This window comes from Myotis myotis, unplaced genomic scaffold, assembly GCF_014108235.1.
Source record: "Myotis myotis isolate mMyoMyo1 unplaced genomic scaffold, mMyoMyo1.p scaffold_m19_p_1, whole genome shotgun sequence".
NCBI classification, from domain to species: domain Eukaryota; kingdom Metazoa; phylum Chordata; class Mammalia; order Chiroptera; family Vespertilionidae; genus Myotis; species Myotis myotis.
Genome location: NW_023416313.1, coordinates 121,897,231 through 121,922,191, shown reverse-complemented (window position 1 = coordinate 121,922,191; position 24,961 = coordinate 121,897,231). Strand labels below are relative to the sequence as shown.

The following is a 24,961-nucleotide window of genomic DNA, read 5'->3' as shown; positions in this document are numbered from 1 at the left end:
CCCACAAGCTGGCAGCATGATGTCCCAGAGCTGAAGCCGAGAAGAGCACACCATATAGTACTAGCACCATGCCAACACAATCAGTGTAAATAACCTCAGAAGCAGAGATTATAGTAAAATGTAATAAAATAATTAGGAAGTGACAGTTTTTGAGTATTTTATAGAACTTATTTTTTTGTAATGGTTGTATTTAACAACTGGCTGGCAAAAATCTCTAAAAATTGAACAACTGGCTTTCACAAGCCAATGTAGGCTGACTCTAGCAGACTATTTATATGTTATATACCCAGAAAAGTATAGACATCTCTCATTTTCTTAACAGCCATTCTTAAATACTGCAAGAACACAAACTTAATTCTTAGAAAAAACTCTCAGCCCTGGCACCTAAACACAGAAGTTGATTTTCAAGAATACCCAAGCCTTCAGAGTATAAATGGGTCCACTTCCTCATCACAAAGCTGGTTATAGGTATAAGCTATAATATTTGATCTAGAAAAAACATCATATAGTATTTCACAGAACTTGTAGCAAAAAGAAGGTTGAACTGTGTTGTACTTCAGGGTCCCTTTGAAACAATATATATTTCCCCACGGCCCTGACACTCTCCACTCCTCTGGCCTTCAGAAGAAAACTCTACTATAAGGTCTCTCTGATTCTGGAGTTACAAGTTAAAAAAAAAAAGCATTTATAATTAAAATAATTTATAAACAAACTAAAAGTTTGCTTATTCTCTATTCCATGAGAATAACAGAGCACTGTGTCTATTAGATAAATGTTAGCTGATGAATAAAAACTAACAAGCCATTAGCTTTCAATAAGACTTCGGGATGAAACCCTGGAAATGTGACTGGGCTCTAAGTGGGCTCTGTAAGTCTCAGGGGAGACTTGCTCCCCTTTCATATTCTCTAATTTGAAGACAGTAGTATAAAATCCTCCACTTTAATTGATAGGCAACCACCTTATTTCTGTGTGTTATGTAAGTGACCATTTATGAGCTGTCAGTTTGCATATAAGGAATGAAAAAACCCCTGGCTAACGAAGAAACTGAAATAAAGTGGCAATTAAGGCAACTTCACCCCAAGTGTTCTTGGACATGGAATATAATGAAAAATGATGATCTGACTGAAAATGGATTCAGAAGGATCAGTATATAAGCAAGAAAAACTAATGTAAAACTAAGAAAAACCCAATGTTATGAGGCACTGGAGATGGAAATCCAATTGTATTTAAATTAAAACTGACAGGGCTAATAGACCAGGTTTTGTGTTATCTCCATCTATAGCTTACTTCTTTCATGCAATTAACTTAATCAGACATCTACAGAACATATCTATTGTGAAGGCAGGATCCTAAGTCCTCAATTTTGTAGGCTTGACATATCTATAATTCCTTGAGTTACTGAGGGCAACTTCAGGATCATCAATAAAAAATTTCTGTGAAAAGAAAAGCTCATTCACATTTTCAATTAAAAAAGGAAGGGATTCATAATGTAGGATAACTACTTTTTGAAGAGTTGAATGATTATGCTGTATGTTTTCAAATTTAAAATATCATCATATGTTTAGGGGTTTAATTTATGGAACAATCAACTAATCTTTATATTGCACATTAAAGACCTGAATATTATTGTTCACATTAGATGAACAATTATGGAAGAGGTGCAGTGCAACTTAAGAAAAACTTGTCACTTTTATTGTGTGGCAATGATTTGTAAAGCATGATATGCTAAGTAATCCTATGATATAATTTAGGGACACAAAAACTTCTGTCAGAAAACAGCCAGAGACTACATTTAATTAAACTTTTACTATTGAAATAACATAAATTAAATTAATCAACACGGTTTAATTAAACCTTTATTTGTAAGATTTTTTATTAGACTTGTTATTAATGAACGTTAAATGCTACCTCTAACTTGAACTCTATGTTAAATTTAAATAATGAACCATTGTTCATACTCACAAAAGAACAAACACTACTTTAACAGTCTTTTGTCTCAATGGGGCTGTTACTCTTATGCATAGCTAAGGTATAGACTTGTCCCTCCTTCCTCTCTATAGTCATTTCCATAGTTGGCAAGATATCATCTTTAAGGTTGATAAAATGGTTTAAAATAACGAAAGTGAAATCATTAAGAATATAGCAATGAAGTAGCTAAGACTGAAAAGAATTTTGGTTAACCTCAAACAATGTTTTCAAATTTGTGTTTTAGTATTTCTTATTAACCTCATATATATATTGAGGAATGATCCAATTTGGGTTGGTAAAGACTTACCTGAACATGTCTCCTAGACCTTTCAGCATTCCCTTCTTGGCTTTCATTTTATCCTTTTCCTTATCTCTATCTTTTTTCTTCTCTTTTCCAGTTTTATCCTTTCTCCTATTAATCTTATCTCCTTTCTCTTGGTTTCCATTCATTTGTCTTTCCAGAGAATATGAAGGCTGGTCACTGGCTGTGGACACAGACTCTCTCCCTGATCTTGAGCTTTCTTCTGTGTCTTCTTCCACTTGGAAGGAAACAAAAACAAAAACAGATAAGGAATACAGTGAACCAAAGGAACAAAAATAAGGAAGCTAAAATATATGTGAGGATTTTATTTTCCCACATGTTGTACTGTACAGTCCTGCTATTAACATGGGTTGCAGAGCTGTTTACTTTTGCATGGAATTAAAACTGAATATGTGATGTGGATGACTTCTATGCACATGTGTATCCCTATGGGAAAATGATGTGCCAATAGAGCTGCTTTTCAGTCAGGTGCTGATTTCCCTGGAGTAACATCTTACTTGACACAGAACATGTATTGCTGTGGGAACTGGCTGGTCCTCAGCACAGATCCGTAATGGTCCTTTTTACATATTTGCAAAATGAAAATAAGCAGTCCTTCCCCAAGTGCTTACACTCCTCCTGGGTACGGATGAAGTGGATCCACCCTGGCCCCTCATTAATGGATTATACCACTCTCTAATTAGCACACCAATGGTAGCACAAGAAATTGTTTCCTCAGGCTCCCAAACATGTCTATTTGTCATTTCTACAAATAGGCTGGATCTTCACAGCCTCTGCAGCTTTTATTTATGTTTTTATTAAAAAGGCAACATCACAAGCAAATGGTACTACATCTTCTTATCCTAAATAATTTTGCATGTGAGTCTACACAAAGGCAGGTAAACAGTTGGATAGAGTCATGAAAAGGTGTGATTCAGTAACCTCTTACTCCTCTGAACTTTGTAGATAAAAGCTGTACTTATAACAAGATTCCAACCTTTGAACCAACATTTCATAAGAATATGGTCCAATACCCCAAACTGTTTGAATTTGAAAGAATGACAAGTAACTTAGAGTGGGTTTCCACCTACCAAAAAAACCTTTCAGAATTTAAGTTGGGAAGCAATAGATACACATATTCAGCCATTCTCATTAGATCTTTTCTGAGATTAATGGCCTATGGTTTGGGGCTTTGTGTTACCCCTTGAATTCAGAGGTCATCTTTTTTTTCTCCAGCAACAAACAAAGTATGAATCAATATTTTTAAGCTTCTTCTAATGTAGAGCCAAATAGAACAGTTAGGCCTCTTCTTTGTCTGTCACAAAGAACAGATCTCTAAATAAAGTTAATGTATCTTCAAATAAATTCAGTGAGGGGCACTTAAGTTAGCAATACACAATAACAAGAGTATAATAAGATATATTAAAACAAACTCAATATCTTAGTGTTATGCTACTAAACCCCACACATCTGAAAAGAGACTATCAAATGATGACATGAGTACAGCCAACTGATACTTTTATTAATGCCAGCTATTTACCATAATACTAAAATAATTCCTTTGTTGACACATTTGGTTAAAACATGAGCCAACATATTTCCCATTCCAGCTGGTCGTACCCTAGGTCTAGCCAAAGAGTAAGAACATCACCGAGTCTAAATCCAGGCGGTACTCTGGAGGTCATTTAGACCAACTTCTTCCTCTAAATGCTGAGGAAACAGAAAGATCTGGGTCCAGCACACTCCCCGCCTGGGGGTCTTTCTATTATGATATCCTTGTACAGTTGTACTTTAGCAAGACCTTCATGAATTTTTAGTCAACTCTTTGTAATTGCTAGATTCTATGCTTCATTCAGCATATATTTCAGCAATCTATCAACCAGTAATTACACAGTCTTCCCAGAAGATAATTACAGCAGTCAGAAATATTTTTCAGAAACCTGTTGTCAATCCTATGGTAACTGAATACTGTGATTTGTGGCTCACATTGATGAAATCACTCAAGAAGCAAGGTCAATTGTGCAGTGGCTCTAGGATGGGTTAGCAACTGTAAAAATGACTTCAGAAAGATTGACCTTTTTCTGTACTGAGTTATCTAAATGTGAGCCACTCTCTTCTTCCAATGAACATGGCAGGTTTTTTAAAAAAATTGTTTCTTTAACTCTTTTTCAACTAATGCATAAATAGAAATTGTGCAGATTTATTGGAGGAAGCCAGTTACAATTTTCAGATGGCCAATGCTAGTAAAAATCCATAGCCTTGCAAATAAATGCTGAGCTAAGGCTGTAATTTTTTGTGGTCTACATAGAGGAGGGAAAGAATATTCTGGCCTAGTGTCTCAAGAGCAGTGATGACGAACCTATGACACGCGTGTCAGAGGTGACACGCGAACTCATTTTTTGGTTGATTTTTCTTTGTTAAATGACATTTAAATATATAAAATAAATATCAAAAATATATATCTTTGTTTTACTATGGTTGCAAATATCAAAAAATTTCTATATGTGACACGGCACCAGAGTTAAGTTTTTCAAAATGATGACACACCGAGCTCAAAAGGTTCCCCATCACTGCTCAAGAGTTTGCTAATTATGTGAAGCTGTTTCAATGACAGCCCCCCAGGAGAATGTAAATATAGCTTTAGTAGGGCTGCAGCACCTTGTCAATACCCTTGATATGGCTATGCGCTGATTGCCAATCACTCCCTCAACCTTTTGGGAAACAGTTGTGGCCTCAACTTTGAGATAATTGACCAAATCACTATAAAACAATTCTCAAAAGTTCTTGGGAGCTACAAACCTAGGTCGGTTGTTATACTTAAATTAAACAGATGGATGGTAGTGGATTTTCTAAACTTCACAACATGCAAAACTCCTTTTACCTATACTTCCATATCTGTAACAAACTTTTATTGTCACACTTCACATATGTCTGTCTCCCACTCTCTAAGTTCCTAAAATGAGGAATGCCAGGCAGACAGCAACTGCTCATAAAAGATTGTTTAAATCAAAGATTACTGGTACCTGACTCATGACTTTATCCCAACCACACAAGCATTTATGCAGTCTCTGGGTATTGCCATTCCTCTCGCTTCAGAACAATGCCCACTCTTCTCTAATAAAGCCTGAAAAAACTGGCCAGACCCCAACTACAGTAACACCGGGAAGGCCCATTATACACTTGATTCTTGAACAACATGGGGTTTAGAGGCACCAACTTCCACACAGTCAAAAATCCACATGTAACTTTCACTCCCCCCAAATTTAACTGCTAATAGACTACTATTGACTGAAGTCTTACTGATACCATAAGCAGCCAATTTACAGCTTTTGTATAGCATATATTACATACTGTGTTACAATAAAGTAAGCTAAAGAAAAGAAAATGTTATTAAGAAAATCATAAGAGAAAATACACTTACAGTACTGTACTTATTTACTGAAAAACACCCATGTGTTAGTGGACCTGGGTAGTTGAAACTTACAATGTTTAAGGGTCAACTGTACTTGCTTCGGCTCTCATCAGTTTCTGGTATATTTTTATATTATTGCTAGTGCTGTATGTATTGTCTAATGGATTACACAACCTTCATCAATGTTCGAAACTATAAAAAAATGCGCCCAGTAAATGTAAACGACTTTGTCTTCCACAACAGCCATCACCATAACTCATGAATGCTAGTTCTCAGCCTGATAGTTGGCAGAAGTACAGGGCATATGTCTGCTCTTGGCTTGGTAATAGAATAAAGGCAGAGCCATCACAACTAACTGTGCACTGAAGTTACATTTGTTGCCAATTCTTTTCATAATCACAGTAATTTTCTGGTGTATGTAATACCAATTATTTTATAAATTGGGTGAAACAGAGAAAATTAGTATTAAGTCATTTATTAACTTTGGGTTTTATAAACACATTTGATAAAATAAAATATCCTAGCTCAGTTTCCTGCCCCAAGACAGTGAACTATTTAAGATGATACTTGGACATTTGAGAATTGTTTATACTTAATTTGAACATTCTAATTTTGATAATACATTATCACAGAAATTCTTCTGGGGGTGTACTTATTTCACTAATCCATTTGATGCTAACTAATTAAAAGTATTTAGCAATATGTAGCTTCATATGTACAAACATAAGATGTTCTTTTAAAGTATTGCATTACATATGTTTCAAAGTCTAAATTTATTTGACAGGGGGAAAAATAGGAATATCTCACTTTACCCCATAAGATTACTCTTTTAAAAACTTGAACTGGCTACACATGCTTAATTTATATATATGTGTAAATATATATAATCATACTCAAGGTCCCTGATATACTAGTCAGGTTATTTTAAAGTTTTAAAATTATTTCTGTACATTTAATACTAGCTTTATAATAAGATACAACTCAACATCCATAAAATAAGAAACCATATAAATAATTTTTCAAGTAAGAAAACTACTGAGAATATATTAGCAACAAATGGCTTGATTTATGTGTTCACACAGAAAATTACAGTGCAAGAACTAACCATAAACCTCTATTTAGATAATTTACTATTTTAAGTGGTATATAAATTTTACAATTTTTCTCTTTAATTTTGCTCATCTTTACAGATTATTACCTTTCCCTTTGCAGAGAGCCTACACAAGGAAATATGATCTCCTTCCAAACAAATAGAAATTTCTATTTTTGATGAACATTTATGCCTATTCTAACTAACTCTATGCACTGAACTATCAGCTATTTTCCCATGTGATTACCTATAACAGATATTCTCAAGTTTCTCTTTTTAAAGAAGTTATAATGTGAAGCTGCTTATTTATCTTTAATGCAGCACACTCATTGTACAATTAAGACATTTAATTACCATGTTTTCAACAAATGCAAATAAAGCTCAATTAAAATTCTAGTCTGTGTTACAAATTAAGCTACTCAATTCTGCAAGGTATCCTGTTAGGACTGAGTCACCAAGAAGTTTAGAAAAAACTGTTAATGATTATGGAAAAAATGACTTCAGATTTCAATTGAAACCCAAGGTTCTGTATCTTATACCATAAATAAATATTTCTATCTAGTCATCACAAGCAGTATATTGTCAAAAGCTGACTATGAGCCACATGGTCAATGATCTTCCCCACATCCTCACCATTAAGAAGCAATGCTATTGTTGATCTCTGCTGGTTGCTTATTCAAAACCCAATTTCCCTTTCTTCTTCCTAATGGGACTCTGACTGTGTTCAGGAATGCAATCTAGCTCCAAAGGGTAAATCCATTATAAAGTTTACATGAGCCTAACTTATTGATTTATTAGCCCAGTGTTATTATTACCCAGAATAACCCCATTAATCTGAACGGACATATTCCATGCTTGTGAAGATGGCTCACTCCCTTCTGTTGGATATGAACAAGAAAGTAAAACGCCTCTGCAGTTACCCTCTGGATTGTGAACAGTACAACCAAAGGGGCAGAAAGATGTTGGTCTTTGATAACAAAGTTAAGGCTGCGGAATCAATAATCCCTGAAACTGCCCAACTAACTCTAGAATTCAGTTATGTAAGACTGTATTTTCTAATGGTGCAAAGTGTTCTGAATTGGATTTTCTATTGAATGCAACTAAAAGCATCCTAATAAGTACATTATATAAAAGTACATTATATAAATCAGACTTTACAGCAACTTTGAAATATCTACAATGCTATTTATCACAAGTGTAAGATTTAACAGTGAATGTCATTATAGGCAGCTCTGACAATTTTACTATAATTAAATAATTTGTTCAGATTTTTTACTAGAGGTCAATGAATTGTTCAATAGGTATAAACAGAAGAATACAAAATAAAAATGATAGCATTACTTCTTATTCATTAGTAAACAAGTATTCCCCTCTGCAGGCACAGCCCAAAGAAGCATCCTTAAATATTTGTTGAGTGAATGAAAGAGTGAATAAAAAGCCAACCATGTGAAAACTATTCTTTATTACTTCCGATTTATAAAGAACAATGCATGAAATCCATGCACATTAGAAGGGGATTAATTAAAGGAAATATTTTAATATTGCTATTTGCCCTTTCTCTATAATAGAAGTGTCAGAGATGAAAGAAAATTATCAAAATGTATATGAAAATCTTCCTCCTGTTAGAGTCTGGGGCATGCTGTGGGACCCAAAGTCAAGTCCCCACCCACCCTTGGCGCCTCAAAATTGCGTGAGATCCAGACCCAGCCGGCCCCACCCTTGTCAAGCCCTGCCAGGCAGAGGGGCGCAGCCTCAGGTCCCCTGGCCCAGCACCGGGCGGGGGGCACAGTCTCAGGTCCCCTGTCAAGCCCCGCTGGGCAGGGGGCACAGCTTCAGGACCCCTGGCACTGGGGTGGGGGGCACGGCCTGAGGTCCCTCGGTCCGGGGTGGAGGGAGCAGCCTGAGGTCCCCCGACCCAGCACCAGGACAAGGGGTGCACCTTTAGGTTCTCCGTCAAGCCCCGCTGAGCAGGTGGCACAGCCTCAGGTCCCCCGGCCTGGTGCTGGAGTGGGGGGCACAGTCTGAGGTCCCTTGTCAAGCCCCACTGGACGGGGGCGCAGCCTCAGGTCCCCTGCCCTGGCCCAGCGCCACGCAGCCTCAGGTCCCTATTGATTGTTCGTTAAGGCTCGTTAAGGGAACTCGGCCTCTGCTGTGGGTGCAACTATCTTGTGTTATGGAAACCCCGCCTCCACTGTGGGTACTGCCATCTTTGTGATGGTCAATTTGCATATTCTCTCTTTATTAGATAGAATTACCCCCAATACTGGAAATACTTAATGATAGAAACAAGTATTTTTTGAATAATTTATAATTTACTTTGAAAGACAAAGGATTGAACATAATAATTATAAACAGGATGACACAGTCTTCAGAATCTATCTTCATAAAACAAAACTTAAAATAATTTTAAGTTAAAATAAGACATTAGTAATGGAAAATTTCACTATACTTAGCAAATCCACTGATTACTTCTAATTTCTATTGATAAGTGTTAAATAAAACACAATGTAACAAAAAATAAGTGAGGACTAGACTTCTGGGCAATGCAAAGTCCTGTGTAGAATTTAAAAACATTGGAGATATATTACTATTTTTTTTATTTTAGTTGAATATTTTGACTTTGGAAAAGGAGGAAAGATGTAGAAAATGAACAGCTAGTGATACAGATGGTGTCCGATAAAAGGGTCTGCTTTTCTGGACTCTGACTTTTAATATTAGAATGATGAGCTACTGACAATGGAAAAACTCAGCATTTTTAGAACACTATTAAAAAAAGAACCCATACACACAAACCTGGCATGAAATATGAAGAATTAAGAAGTTTTCTGCTTAAATGTGGGGTAGAAATAATAACTGAAGAACCAAGAGTATGAGCATGAAAGAAAAAAAAAGATATGAAAGAACTGGGTGATATTTATCCATTGATAAATATAGAAGAGGTTTCAGCAACTGGAGGAAAGTTCAAAAAAATAATTACTAAGACATTCTATTCTAAAAGTACATTTTATATATCTCAGTTTATGTTGGGGTGGGACTAGGTGGGAAGATAAAAACAGTAAGATCACTCTCCCAAAGAATGTTACAGTTATTACCATAAACGATTCTTCACTTCTACTCTACAGTCTAAACTTCTCTATAATGCTTTCTCCAAATGAACCAGGTAAAATGCTCATGAAGATACTGGTAGAATAACACCTCCATTATTTCACCTTTCCCAAGAGAGGGCTGCAGAACAAGTACAATGAGGGTAACACCCTCAATTTTCTGAATCATTGCAAAATTGCTTTTGGTATCCAGCCAATTTTTATACTCAATGAAGGTCCACATGGATATGGTTTCCAGTCCATGGGGACAATGTACATGGAAGCTGAAGGCTTTCCTTTCAACATACAGAATTGACTGGTTACATAATCAAAATGGTAGCATTCATAATAACCCTGCTATTGAAACTGAAATTTTATTTTATCAAAGGAGTGAGCTTGGTGTCAAATTTATGTTTTAACATTATACAAATATTAGTAATAGTGTCAAGGAAAGACATTCCAGGTTACTGCTATGACTTTGTTAAGTGAAAAACAAAACAAAAAATAACAAAAATTTACAAATGTGATAAATAGTAAATGGTTAGCAATACCCTATTTGATATTTACTGAGAATTCAAAATGGCTGTTTCCCCTAGTCCAATGCTCTTAAATCCCATGCCACCCAATCCATATAGGGCACCCACAAAAATTTCCTGATTAAAAAATGTGTATATAGTAAAACCTCAATAGAAGAGACTAATTCTGGGAGGGAGAGTCTATTAAAGCTGAAAGTCCATTGTATAACAAAGTAGGCTTTCTGAATGCATATGTTCAATAATTGACAAGTTAGTATTCCTATTTTTACTTATGTAGACACGTTTGTATAATTAAAATTAAGTATGTATGAAAAGTTTAATTTTACAGAATAGTTTTCTATATGTATTACTGTAATTTTTAATTTATACTGAACAATGCGTGCATTCACCAGTCATCATGAGAAAACAAATGCACACAACTGGGGTGTGGCTTAGTGCATGTCAGAACATGGGCCTGCATGCCTTAAAACTGCTACAGAAAATCACACCGACAACAGAACCAACTACCACGTGTGATGTGGTGTGATCACATGCTAAATCATTTGCCGAACATTTATGTATGTAGACTGTAGTTGTAGATATGGAATATTTATTTATGTCGGCGAAATTACTAGTGTTTTATCCCAACACAAGGCCTATTTGCTAAAATATGTTTAAAATAACAGTAATTAATAACAAAAAAATAACCTGTTAATTTAATTATAAGAAAATCTTGTTTAAAAGCATTTTAAAATTAACAGGGTATTAATTTTCACATATGACATATGGACCAGAAATTTTATTCCTTAAATCTGAAGTTTTTTAAATCGAGATCCACAAAATTGAGGGCTTACTGTACTACTGTTTCAGACACTACATTCTATATAATCACTTAGGGCTTTAGAAAGTCAAGTGAACCCTGGCCAGTGTGGCTCAGCTGGTTGGGCAGTCTCCTGAGCCAGGACACATGCCTAGGTTGCAGCAAGGTCCCTGGTGGGGGCTATGCAGGAAGCAGCCTATCAATGTTACACTCTCACATCCATGTTTATTTCTTGCTCTCCCTCTCTCTTCCTCTCTCTCTAAAAATCAATTTTTAAAAAAGTCAAGGAAAAACTAGGTTATTTAGAAAAAGGTTCCTTGCCTTGAAGAAGAAGGTCTAATGTACACATGAAAGGAGGAAAGTTTGAGGGCAGTAAGAAGATACACCTCACTGAAAGCGCATGGCTTGGGCAAGAATGTGCATGGAAGCTTGGGGGACTGAGAATAAGAATATGATTATAGCCCTAGCCAGTTTTGCTCAGTGGATGGAGCTTCACCCTGCAGAGCAAAGGGCTCCAGGTTCAATTCCAGTCAAGGGCACATACCTTGGTTGCAGACTCCTTCCTGGCCCAGGCCCAGGGCTCATGGAGGAGGCAACCATATGTTTCTCTCACATCGATGTTTCTCTTTGTCTTTCCCTCTCTCCTCCACTCTCCCTAAAAAAATCAATGAATATCCGTGGGCGAGGATTAACAAAACAAAACAAAATAAAAAAAATGTGATTATAGAGCTCACTCAGCAAATCTAAAGACAGTAGAGCCAGTTAGGAGATCCTAACCATAACCTCAGATATTATATAATGAGGAATTGGAGTAGATTGGACAGAAGGAGTGAAATTAGGGGGGAAATTTCAGAAAGCTTGGTAATGGAGTGACTACGCAATGAGATAATTATTCTAAGTTTCTGAGCTTGGAAGTGCTAATGAGAAAAATCACATCATCATCGTCCATCTTCGTATGAGAGATGCTAAGGGTGTAAATGCAGTTTCTCCCTTTCCTCCAGCATTGCGAAGCATCATTACTCACCTGGGTTATTGTATCACTATCATATAACTGATCTTGCCACCAACACTGCTACTTAACATCCCATCCTTGATAACCCATCCTTGATCTCATGGTCCCAACAATCATATTCTTTTACTTGATATTCTTCAAATGCTCTTTATCTTCCTTAGTGTAAAACAAATAATTTAAACTATGCCATCAGTGATCTGTTCTCCACCTACATGTGAAATCCCATTTCTCACTATGTCTTCACCTGCACTATACACATTAACCTAATAGAACTGCAGCAGTCCAGAGATGCTCCCCGTGCACCCTGTTGAAGACCACTCAAGTAACAGCACTCATCTCAGCCAACAACCTCTTCTAGGAAACATTCTCCCCTTACTTCCCTCTCCACTCTAATTCCAGAGGCTGAGCAGGTATGGAACCCTTTGGTGCCATGGTAACTGTGCATTACAATGTTCCTTAATTACACTGCTTCTCAATGTTGGTTTATCCACTGGGTTGAATCACCCCTGACCCCTCAGGAATGTAGAGGCTAAATATCAGATCTTAGAGGCACTTAAGCACATTTATCTAATTTAAAGTGGTTTTAATGTAATTGTCTTTCCCATTTGGAAGTTTAATATTGTAGAAAAATCATAGGACTGAGAATCAGAAGGTATGCATTCTATGACTTAATTCCTAAGTAAGACCTTGGTCAACTATTTAAATATGTTTTTCTTATCAAGAAAATGGTGAAGGTGAGGAGTCTGTAATTCATACACTTCAGAGGTGATTTTTCCCTGTACGTTATAGCTTCAGTTACTTTTCACCTGCAAAAGGAATGGAACATACATACTGCATTCAAAAACTTCCCAAAACTAATCAAGGCTGCTTTTCTTAAACTGTAGATGATATCTAAGTATACAAATTGACATCAAAAGATAAAATAGGTTCTCTTATTCCTAACATTTCAGAAAAAAACCTTTTATAGATCAATATCCATCAATACTCATTAAAATAATAACCAAATAGAAAATATTTTACAAAGTTCTTTGACTTTGATACCTATTCCCTGATTTCTTCAACATATTTGCTATATCTGAAGGCTCTGCTCAACATAAAATTAGACTTAGCTTACATTATTTTTGCTCAAATAGGTAGTAATCAAAGGTGGCTAGAAGTGTGCAGAACGCTGAGTAGAAAATCCGAGATATCAAATGCAATATGCTATCTTGTAGCTAATAAAACAAACAATAATTCACAAGGAAGCTATCATATTAGCTGATTTACTAATGTAGTAAATTTAATTTCTTGAAATCTCATACTGCTAACCTAAGTTATGTATATTATAGAACAATGCTTTTTCTTTCTCCTAATGAAAGTACCATAAGAAAGTAGGCAAGCTACTCAAAAGCAATTTATCTCTATGTTCTAAGGTATACAGGTTTTCACATTTAAAATTCTAAGCTACATATATCTTAAAATCAATAGGTATAATTAATAGGATAGTATTGGGTTTTGTTGTGTTTCACCTCCTTGACCCCAACAAAAACAGTTCCCAATTTTTAATTGAGAAAAAATAGAACTACATATTTTTCTTTTTTAAAAATATATTTTTATTGATTTCAGAGAGGAAGGGAGAGGGAGAGAGAGATAGAAACATCAATGATGAGAGAGAGTCATTGATCAGCTGTCTCCTGGAGGCCCCCTACTGGGCATTGAACCTATAACCCTGGCATGTGCCCTTGACTGGAATCGAACCTGGGACCTTTCAGTTTTCAGGCTGATGCTCTGTCCACTGAGCCAAGCCAGCTAGGGCAGAACTACATATTTTTCAAAAAGAAAACAAAGAAATGTTATTGCATGCATTTTCTCGGGAGCAACAGAAATTGATTAATTATGGGGTATGCGGAAGCCATTTGCTGAGAGCCAGGCAGGGTATGTAATTTGCATAAAAGAGAGAACAGATTGTATATGCCTTGACCTGTCAAACATGGCTACAACCTTAGAGATAATGGGTCCCAGGGCACAAAGCTCCATCTTGATCCAGACGAACATACAACATGGAGAGACCAGATGGATTAAATGAGAGATTAAAACACTGATTTCTGCCATCGCCACGGGAAGAGCGTAAGTGTTACAGAAGATGACAGATACCAGATACCACATGGATCCTGCCCCTGTCTTTTGGCCCCCCGTGTTGTGCCAATGCCATAATTTCAACACTGCTGAGAAGAGACAAGCCTGTGTAGAGCCATGAAATGTAGCCACCGGGGAGATGCACAACCCAAGTGACAAGAGCAATCAATGGTACCCATGCCTAAGATGAAAAGGGCTCAGTGAGGGAAGAAAACAAAGTCTGCCTACACCACCCAGCCTGGACTCCCTCCTTATGCAGCTTTTCAACAACTGGCCCTCCCCATCCCAATGTTTCCAGGGTGCGCTACCTTCATCCTTACAAGATGTCCTGGATAACAAAAAAATGCTCTGCTCAGACAGTGGTCCTTTCAAAGCAACCTTCAATAGTGATAGCACTTTCATTTCAACAGGTGATTGCAGCTGTCATACCACCTTATAAGGAAGCACACTCTGCCAGAGTCCTACAGAGCACAGACAATGGCAGGACACTGGGCACACGGCAAGGGTCATGTTGCAAGGCAAGGATGCAGGAGCACAACCAGAAATGGGAACACAGATGGTGGCTAGGCCTAGCAACAGGAAGTGTGCTGTGAGACTCTACAAGCCAGGTTCGGAAAAGGAAGAGCTAGCTGAGCTGACTTCTTTCTCATGATTGGAGCCATGAAACACCTTTTTCTTTCTAGTTACATGTGAAGGTGACAGCCTAATGACTACAAGCAGTAAAACAAACCTTGACAGATTATATACATATAATATAATATAATATATATATATATATTCTTCTTTTTTTAAGAAAAAAAGTTTGCTGAGGTATTGAGGTCAGTGACATGCAGGTCCAGTGTGGGAGCACAAACAGAAACAGCAAAATGTCACGACCATTCCATATACTGCATTCTGAAAGTTCCCCTCTCTCCCTCTCCCTTTCTCTCTCAGGCATACAATGGTGCTAGTTATATAGGAACTCACTTACTGATATAACAAATATGCACTGAATCCTACAATTTCCCAAGCCTTGTGCTTGGTTCTGCAGGAATAAAATAGACATAATGATGTTCTCCTTCATGGACCTTACAGAAGTGAGAGAGGATAGCAGGCAGGACTTAGGGAGGTAACTGACAAGTATACATAGAATCATGAAATGGGAAAACTAGAAGGGTCTTCAGAAACCATCTAAATCAGAGCTTTTCAAAATTTTTATGAATAACAGCAAACTACCTTTTATTAAAATTAAAATTTATAAAGAACCACAGTGTATTAAAAGTGGTTTAAAAAACCCACAACTGTCAAGAGATAAGTGGTGGCAGCCAGGGAGGCATGAAGCCTTTGTAGAGTGCAACTGCTTAGCCTCTCATTTGCTTCCTGATTGTCCCCAAAGCACTGAGGGGCCCCTCCTGACCAGATGTCACCATACACAACCTGAAAATCAGTGACTTAGTTGTCCAAATCTTCAGTCTCACAAGTGAGAACATTAAAGCTCACGGATTTTAAATGGCTTGACCAAAATTCCAAGCTGGTTAGAAGAATGTAGACTAGGATGCAAATCATCTGAACTCCAGGTCAGTGTTTGCACCACTCTATTAATTAAATTTCAAAAATTCAAACTGCAAATATTAGAAATGTATGATAGTTGCCTTTCATTTGCCATCCAAAGTTCAGAAGACTGGTCTGTTCAAATCAGACTTTGGAAAACAGGGTACTTTGTAGTTGTAAGTGCTCATGTTACAAGTATCATTGCCAGCCTTGTCCAGAACTTTACTTTGGGCTCAGAAATTGCAATTAGTCTATTTACTTTTTTTGGTATTGATGATAGTTAGATGAATAAGCTTTAATATAATATTCATAAATATGTTATCTCCAATTTAAAAAGGAAATTAAGTTTATATAGGGACAAACTTAGATGTCCACTTTGGTGGGAAGCTCTGGATGCTGTCTCTATAGAATTAAGATTTCATCCCCTGTTGCATTTTAAATGAGTAATATAAATGAAAAAACTTCATTAAACAAGGGAATTTAAATAACATTTTAACAACATGTTCAGAAGCATCATAAATTGTAGATGCTTAAGAAACAAATACTGAGGGGCCAAGTACTACATCTCTTATTAAATATATACCCAGGAGAGACAGAGGCAACATCTACAGATAACACAGTTCCTGCCTTAGAAGAGCTGCAAAAGTCATATTTGTTAGGATGCTAAGGAACCATGGTTACAATGGGGAAAAACTCAAGAAGGTTGAAAGCTCATATGACTCAGGATATTGGAGACAAGGCGAGGCAGCAAAAAAAAAAAATACGTTCTTCGTCAAGCAAGAATAGGCCGCATAAATTTGAAATCACTGGCTGGGTGAAGTGAAAAAGAAACACCACAAACTGTCCAGATATAGACAGAGAATTGGGAGGGGGACGAGGTGGAGCAATCTTCTGAGTTTTGCTTTGCATGTTACATTATGGCAGCAATATTCATCTTCCGAAACACATTATATGCGACAGGCAAAAATTATATAATTTTGCTTTGAAACTCATATATATATATATATATATATATATATATATATATATATATATTTAACCTGTAGTGTTGAGATTATTGTAGATGTCCCTCTTTCCCCCCCATTGCCTCCCTCTACCCAGTTCCTGCCCTGCCCCATGCCTTCACCGCCCTATTGTCTGTGTCCATAGGTAGTGCATATAAGATCTTTGTTTAATCTCTTCTCGGCCCCCTAACCCACTTCTATCTGAGAATCGTTAGTCTGTTCCATTTCCATGTCTCAGATTCTATTTTATTCACCAGTTTGCTCTGTTCATTAGATTTCTTATTCATTTATTTTGATTTTTAGATTCAATTGTTGATAGGTATGTATTTGTTGCCATTTTGTTGTTCATATTTTTGATCTTTTTCTTTTTCTTCTTCTTCCTCTTCTTAAAGAATACCCTTCAACATTTCATATAATACTGGTTTGGTAGTAATCAGCTCCTTAAGCTTTTTCTTATCTGTGAAGCTCTTTATCTGACCTTCAATTCTACATGATAGCTTTGCTGAGTAAACTTGGTTGTAGGTCCTTGCTATTAATCACTTTGAATATTTCTTGCCACTCCCTTCTGGCCTGCATAGTTTCTGTTGAGAAATCAGCTGACAGTCTATGGACATTCCCTTGTAGGTAACTAACTGCTTTTTCTTGCTACTTTTAATATTCTCTCTTTGTTTTTAGCCCTGGGCATTTTAATTATGATGTGTCTTTGTGTGGTCTTCTTTGAGTTCCTCTTGTTTGGGACTCTCTGTGCTTCCTGGACTTGTAAGTTTATTCTTTCACAAGGTAGAGGAAGTTTTCTGTCATTATTTCTTCAAAATAGGTTTTCAATATCTTGCTCTCTCTCTTCTTCTGGCATCCCCATAATGCAAATGGCGGTACACTCGAAGTTGTCTCAAAGGCTCCTTACACTATCTTCATATTTTAGGATTCTTTTTTCTTTTTGTTCTTCTGGTTGGGTGTTTTTTGCTTCTTTATATTTCAAATTATTAATTTGATTCTCAGAATCCTCTACTCTACTGTTGAATCTCTGTATATTATTCTTTATTTTAGTCAGTGTATTCTTAATTTCTGAATGGTCCTTTTCCATTTTTTTGAAGGTTTGTAGAAGATTCTTGATTAACCTTCTAATCGTGGTTTTGAACTCTATATCCAGTAGTTTTCTTTCTTCCTTTTCTTTTATTTGTGACATGTTTGTCTCTGCATTTTGATTGCTTCCCTGGGTAGAGCTGCTATGTCTCCTTGAGTTGGTAGAGTGGCCTTGTTTAGGTGTTCTATAGGGCCCAGTGGCTCAGCCTCCCTAGTCACCTGAGCTGGAAGATCTAGGTATACCCCTCTGTGGCTGTGTGCACAGTCTTGTTGTAGTTGAGATTAGATTGCTCTTGGTGACACTGGGAGGAACTGACCTCCAGGCCAATTGGCTGTGGGGACCAGTTGTGACTACAGTGGGAAAACAGCTGTGCAGGAAACACCCCTATGGAGCACAACTTGCTTCAGTGGGGCTTTAGTGCTCACAGAGTCTGTCCCTTGAGTGTGTCACTTATGGATGTGTAGAATTGTAATCTGGTATGGTCTGACACTGACCACTAGGGTGTCCAGGGAGGTGCAAAGCCAGCAACTGCCTGGGGCTACCCGGCAGGAGCTACAGAGAGATCTGCAGATTCCTCCTCTTTGTATTGTGTTTGAAAGTGCCCAGATGAGGCCCAGCTATGAAGCAAGGCAGGCTGGTGCTGGTGTCGGGTCTTGGGCGTTTTATTGATAGGTTTGAGGCTCCCTGACCCAGATGCAGCTTGCTTGAGAGATTTTAGCCTTGGCAAGGACAGGCCATTCATATGCAAAAGCCGCTGCACACAGCATGGGTGGAGTTGTAAACTGGATGAGGTAAATTCTTAGGGAATCACCAGGGTGGAGCAAACAGAAAAGGCTGCCCGTCAGCCCTGCGACCATGGGGTCCCAGCATAGGAACAATGATCCCTGCAAACACCTCCATCAGGGAGAAAGCTGCCCCACTGAATTCCTGCCTCAACATTACACAATCTAGTTCCTGCTTATATGTGTCTGTGTTCCCAAGAGCCTTGCCCTGGTTCTGGAGCTCAGAGGAAACAGGATCTTGTAAGTTCAGTTTGTGGTGCTGGCCATTTAAAAGGAACAGCTAGGTCTCCAGAAGTCTCTGTGTCCCCAATCCACACTGGTTTTTATAGCCCATAGTTCTTACTGCCCATAGGGACTTCTCTTCCCAGCTCTGGGACTGGGCCAGGGGTCTGGTGTGAGGCTGAGACCCCTTGCTCCTCAGGGCACCCTCCGCATAGATGATATCCATCCTGATTAAAAAAGCAGCACGCATGAGTGCTGGACCAGCCCGTTCTGTGCCTCCATACCTCCTACCAGTCTCAGTGTGCTTTCTTCTTTACTTCTCTAGTTGTAGCACTTCCATTCAGCCAGCTTTCCAGTGGTTCTGAATGATGATTGGTCTGTATTTTAGTTGTAATTTTGATGTGGTTGTGGGAGGTAGCGAGTACAGGCATTTGTTTACCTGTGCCACCATCTTCAAAATCAAGAATGTGATTTTTATTCAAAACTCTTCTTTCTTGTCCAGTCAGTGTGGCTCAGTTGATTGAGAACTGACCCATGCACCAAGAGGCTGTCGGTTGGATTTCAGGTGAGGGCATGTGCCTGGGTTGCAGGCTTGATCCCCAGTAGTGGGCATACAGGAGGCAAGCAATCAATGTTTCCTCCGCATTGATATTTCTATCTCCCTCTCCCTCCTTCTCTCTCTAAAATCAATAAAAATGTGTTTTTTTGTTTGTTTGATATTTTTTTAATGATTTCAGAGAGGAAAGGTGGGGGAAAGAAAGAGAGAAACATCAATGATGAGAGCGAATTACCAATCAGCTGCCTCCTGCACAACCCCCACTGGGGATGGAGCCAAAACCCGGGAATGTGTCCTTGACTGGCAGCGAACCCGAGACCCTTCAGTCTGCAGGCTGATGCTCTATCCACTGAACCAAACCAGCTAGGACAAAACATGTTGGGGTTTTTTAAAAGAGATTATTACCACTAAGCCAGCAATGCAAGAAATGCCAAAGGGACTGCTGTAAAAACAAGAAATAAAAAGGCAAGAAGGAATATAAGCATAAAGAATTAAAATGGTGACAAGTACTTATCAATAATAACATTAAACGTAAATGGATTAAATGCCCCAATCAAAAGACATAGGGTAGCTGAATGGATAAGAAAGCATGACCCAGATATTTGCAGTCTACAAGAGACCCACCTCAGAACAAAGGATTCACACAGACTGATAGTGAAGGGATGGAAAAAAATTTTTTAGTCAAATGATAATGAGAAAAAGTTGGGATAGCAATATTTATATCTGACAAAATAGACCTCAAAGTAAAGGTCATAACAAGAGATAAGGAAGGCCACTTCATTATACTAAAGGTAGCAATTCAATAAGAGGATATGACTCTCTTAAACATATATGCACTCAAAGCAGGAGCACCCAAATACATAAAAAAAACTTCTGGAAGATATCAAGGGAGAGATCGACAGCAATACAGTCATAGTAGGGGACTTTAATACCCCATTGGCACCACTGGATAAATCCTCTAAACAAAAAATCAGCAAAGAAACAGCAATCTTAAATGATTCACTAGATCAGAAGGACTTAATTGACATCTTCAGAACATTTCACCACAAAGCTACAGAATATACCTTCTTCTCCAGTACACATGGGACATTTTCAAGATAGACCACATATTAGGACACAGACAAATTCTCTTTAAATTCAAGAAGACAGAAATCATACCAAGCATCTTCTCAGGTCACAATGGCATAAAATTAGAAATCAAGTATAATAAAAACAATGAAAAAAAAATCAAACACTTGGAGGCTAAATAGCATGCTATTAAACAATGATTGGGCTACAAAAGAGAGCAAGAAGAAATAAAAAACCGTCTTGGAAACAAATGAGAATGAAAACACAACAACCCAAAATCTATGGATACAATGAAAGCAGTCCTGAGAGGGAAGTTCATAGCTCTACAGGCCTACCTGTAAAAACAAAAAGGAAGAAGAAGAAAAAATGGTAATAAATTATTTTACCTTGCAACTTAAAGAATTAGTAAGAAAGCAACAAGAAAAGCCCAGAGTAACCAGAAGGAAGGAAATAATAAAGATCAGAGGAGAAATAAATGACATAGAGATAAAAAAAAAACACACACACACACAAAAGATCAGTGAAACCAAGAGCTGGTACATTGAAAGGATAAAGAAGGGTGATGAACCTCTAGCCAGACTCACCAAGAAGCAAAGAGAGAGGACCCAAATAAACAAAATCAGAAATGAAAGAGGTGAAGTAACAACTGACCCCACAGACATTCAAAGGATTGTAAAAAAATACTACAAACATCTCAATTCCAACAAACTGGACAACCTCAAAGAAATGGACATATTCCTAGAAAAATACAACCTTTCAAAACTCAATCTGAAAGAATAAAAAAACATGAATAGGCTGATAACCACGGATGAAACTGAAACAGTAATCACAAAAGTCCTGGACTGGATGGCTTCACAGGGGTGTTTTACCATACATTCAAAGAAGAACTAAAACCTATCCTTCTCCATCTATTCCAAAATATTCAAGAAGAAGGCACAGGGAGAAAAACCAAGATGGCGGCATAGGTTAACGCCGGAGATTGCTGCCTCGAACAACCACTTCAAAAAACAACTAAAGACGGAACGGACATCATCCAGAACCACAGGAAGGCTGGCTGAGTGGAAATTCTACAACTAGGAGGAAAGAGAATATCATACCCAGACTCAGAGGAGGCGCAGTGCTGAAGTGAAATACTCAGGTGCGGAGTGCGCGTGCGGAGCGGGCTGGCGGTGGAGGGCGGTTGTTGTTTTCAATCAGGAGGGAGTTTCAGACTCTGAGCTCCAGATCCGGGCGAGTCTCTAGGGACCCAGACTGAAACGGGAGAGGCGGGACTGTCTGGCTTCGGTCGGAAATCGAAGGCAGCTTTCTCTCCGAGGTTTGCAGCGGTTGCTGGGACTCTGCGAGGCAGAGCCCCTAGGGACGGAACTGAGAGCAGCCATAACTGCTTGCTCCTCCCGCCCTGTAGATCCCCAGGAACCGGCCCCACCCAAGCCCTGCGCAGAGCCACTTGCCAAATAGCCTCAGGCAAATGCTAGATTAGCACCGCCCTAGAGATCCAGCACAGAAGCTCTCCCACTGCAGACACAGCGGACTCTCATAGCCAGTTAGCCTGGAGGTCAAATCACCCCCACTATTGCCGACAACAATCAAGGCTCAACTACAACAAGACTGCGCACAAAGACCACTAGGGGGTGCACCAAGAAAGCATAAAAAATGCGGAGACAAAGAAACAGGACAAAATTGTCCATGGAGGATATAGAGTTCAGAACCACACTTTTAAGGTCTCTCAAGAACTGTCTAGAAGCCACCGATAAATGTAGTGAGATCCTCAAGAAATCTAATGAGACCCTCGATGTTGTGATAAAGAACCAACTAGAAATTAAGCATACACGGACTCAAATAACGAATACTATACAGACTCCCAACAGCAGACCAGAGGAGCACAAGAATCAAGGCAAAGATTTGAAATGCGAAGAAGCAAAAAACACCCAACTGGAAAAGCAAAATGAAAAAAGAATCCGAAAATACGAAGATAGTGTAAGGAGCCTCTGGGACAGCTTCAAGCGTACCAACATCAGAATTATAGGGGTGCCAGAAGATGAGAGAGAGCAAGATATTGAAAACCTATTTGAAGAAATAATGACAGAAAACTTCTCCCACCTGGTGAGAGAAATAGACTTACAGGTCCAGGAAGCGCAGAGAACCCCAAACAAAAGGAATCCAAAGAGGATCACACCAAGGCACATCATAATTAAAATGCCAAGAGCAAAAGACAAAGAGAGAATCTTAAAAGCAGCAAGGGAAAGAAAGTCAGTTACCTACAAGGGAAAACCCATACGACTGTCAGCTGATTTCTCAACAGAAACTTTGCAGGCCAGAAGGTAATGGCAAGAAATATTCAAAGTGATGAACACCAAGAACCTAAAACCAAGATTACTTTATCCAGCAAAACTATCATTCAGAACTGAAGGTCAGATAAAGAGCTTCACAGATAAGGAAAAGCTAAAGGAGTTCATCACCACCAAACCAGGATTATATGAAATGCTGAAAGGTATCCTTTAAGAAGAGGAAGAAGTAGGTAAAGATACAAATTATGAACAACAAACATGCATCTATCAACAAGTGAATCTAAGAATCAAGTGAATAAATAACCTGGTGATCATAATAGAATCAGGGACATAGAAAGGGAATGGACTGACTATTCATGGGGGGGAAAGCGGTGTGGGGGGTGTGGGAAGAGACTGGACAAAAATCGTGCACCTATGGATGAGGACAGTGGGTGGGGAGTGAGGGCGGAGGGTGGGGCGGGAACTGGGAGGAGGGGAGTTATGGGGGGAAAAAAGAGGAACAAATGTAATAATCTGAACAATAAAGATTTAATTAAAAAAAAAAAAAGAAGGCACAATTCCAAGCTCTTTCTATGACGCCAGCATTACCCTAACCCCAAAACTAGATAAAGACATTACAAAGAAAGAGAATTACAGGTCAATATCCCTGATGAACATAGATGCCAAGATCCTCAACAAAATTCTAGCAAACAGGATCCAGAATTGCATTAGAAAGATCATACACCATGACCAAGTGGGATTTATACCAGGGATGCAAGGCTGGTACAATATCCGCAAATCAATAAATGTGATACATCACATAAACAACTGAAAGACAAAAATCACATAATCATATCAATTGATGCAGAAAAAGCATTTGACAAAATCCAACAACCTATTCTGATAAAAACTCTCAGCAAAGTGGGAAGAGAAGGATCATACCTCAACATAATAAAAGCCTTATATGACAAACCTACAGCCAACATCATACTCAATGGGCAAAAACTAAAAATATTTCTCCTAAGAACAGTAACAAGACAGGGATGCCCTCTTTCACCACTCCTGTTTGACATTGTACTAGAATCCCTAGCCATAACGATCAGAAAGAAGAAGAAATAAAAGGCATCCAAATTGGAAATGAAGAAGTAAGATTGTCATTATTCGCCGATGGCATGATATTGTACATCGAAAACCATAAAGACTCTATCAAAAAACTACTAGACTTAATAAATGAATTCGGAAATGTAGCAGGAACACCCAGAAATCTATGGCTTTTTTATACAACGATAATGAACTCACAGAAAGAGAAACTAAAAAAACAATCCCATTTACAATTACAACAAAAAATTAAGATACCTAGGAATAAACTTAACCAAGGAGGTAAAGGACCTGTACTCAGAAAATACAGGACACTTTAAAAAGAGATAGAGGAAGGACCTAAATAGACACCTTTCAAAAGAGGACATTCAGAAAGCCAAGAGACATATGAAAACATGCTCAAAGTCACTAATCATCCGAGAGATGCAAATCAAAACAACAATGAGGTACCATCTCACACCTGTCAGACTGGCTATCATCAACAAATCAACAAACGACAAGTGCTGGAGAGGATGTGGAGAAAAAGGATCACTTGTGCACAGCTGGTGGGAGTGCAGACTGGTGCAGCCACTATGGAAGACAGTGTGGAGTTTCCTCAAAAAACTGAAAATGGAACTCCCATTTGACCCTGTGATCCCACTTCTAGGAATATATCCCAAGAAACCAGAAACACCAATCAGAAAGGATATATGTACCTCTATGTTCATAGCAGCACAATTCACCATAGCTAAGATCTGGAAACAGCCTAAGTGCCCATCAGTAGATGAATGGATTAGAAAACTGTGGTACATCTACACGATGGAATACTATGCTGCTCTAAAAAGGAAGGAACTCTTACCATTTGCAACGTCATGGATGGAACTGGAGTGCATTATGCTAAGTGAAATAAGCCAGTCAATGAAGGAAAAATACCACATGATCTCACTCATTCATGGATAATAGAGACCATTATAAACTTCTGAACAATAATAGATACAGAGGCAGAGCTGCCTCAAACAGATTGTCAAACTGCAGCAGGAAGGCCGGGGAGGGTT

At 38.2% G+C, this 24,961-nt stretch overlaps 1 protein-coding gene across 32 annotated transcripts in view; it reads right to left on the bottom strand.

Annotated features, from left to right (window-relative positions):
* The window catches only part of PARD3 (par-3 family cell polarity regulator), an 814,705-nt gene that overhangs the window by 255,853 nt on the left and 533,891 nt on the right, over positions 1-24,961 (bottom strand). For all 32 annotated transcript variants that reach the window (XM_036350442.1, XM_036350547.1, XM_036350474.1 and 29 more), the window contains one exon: positions 2,276-2,507. In XM_036350442.1, the coding sequence (XP_036206335.1) occupies positions 2,276-2,507 (232 nt within the window). The remainder of the gene's footprint in view (positions 1-2,275; positions 2,508-24,961) is intronic.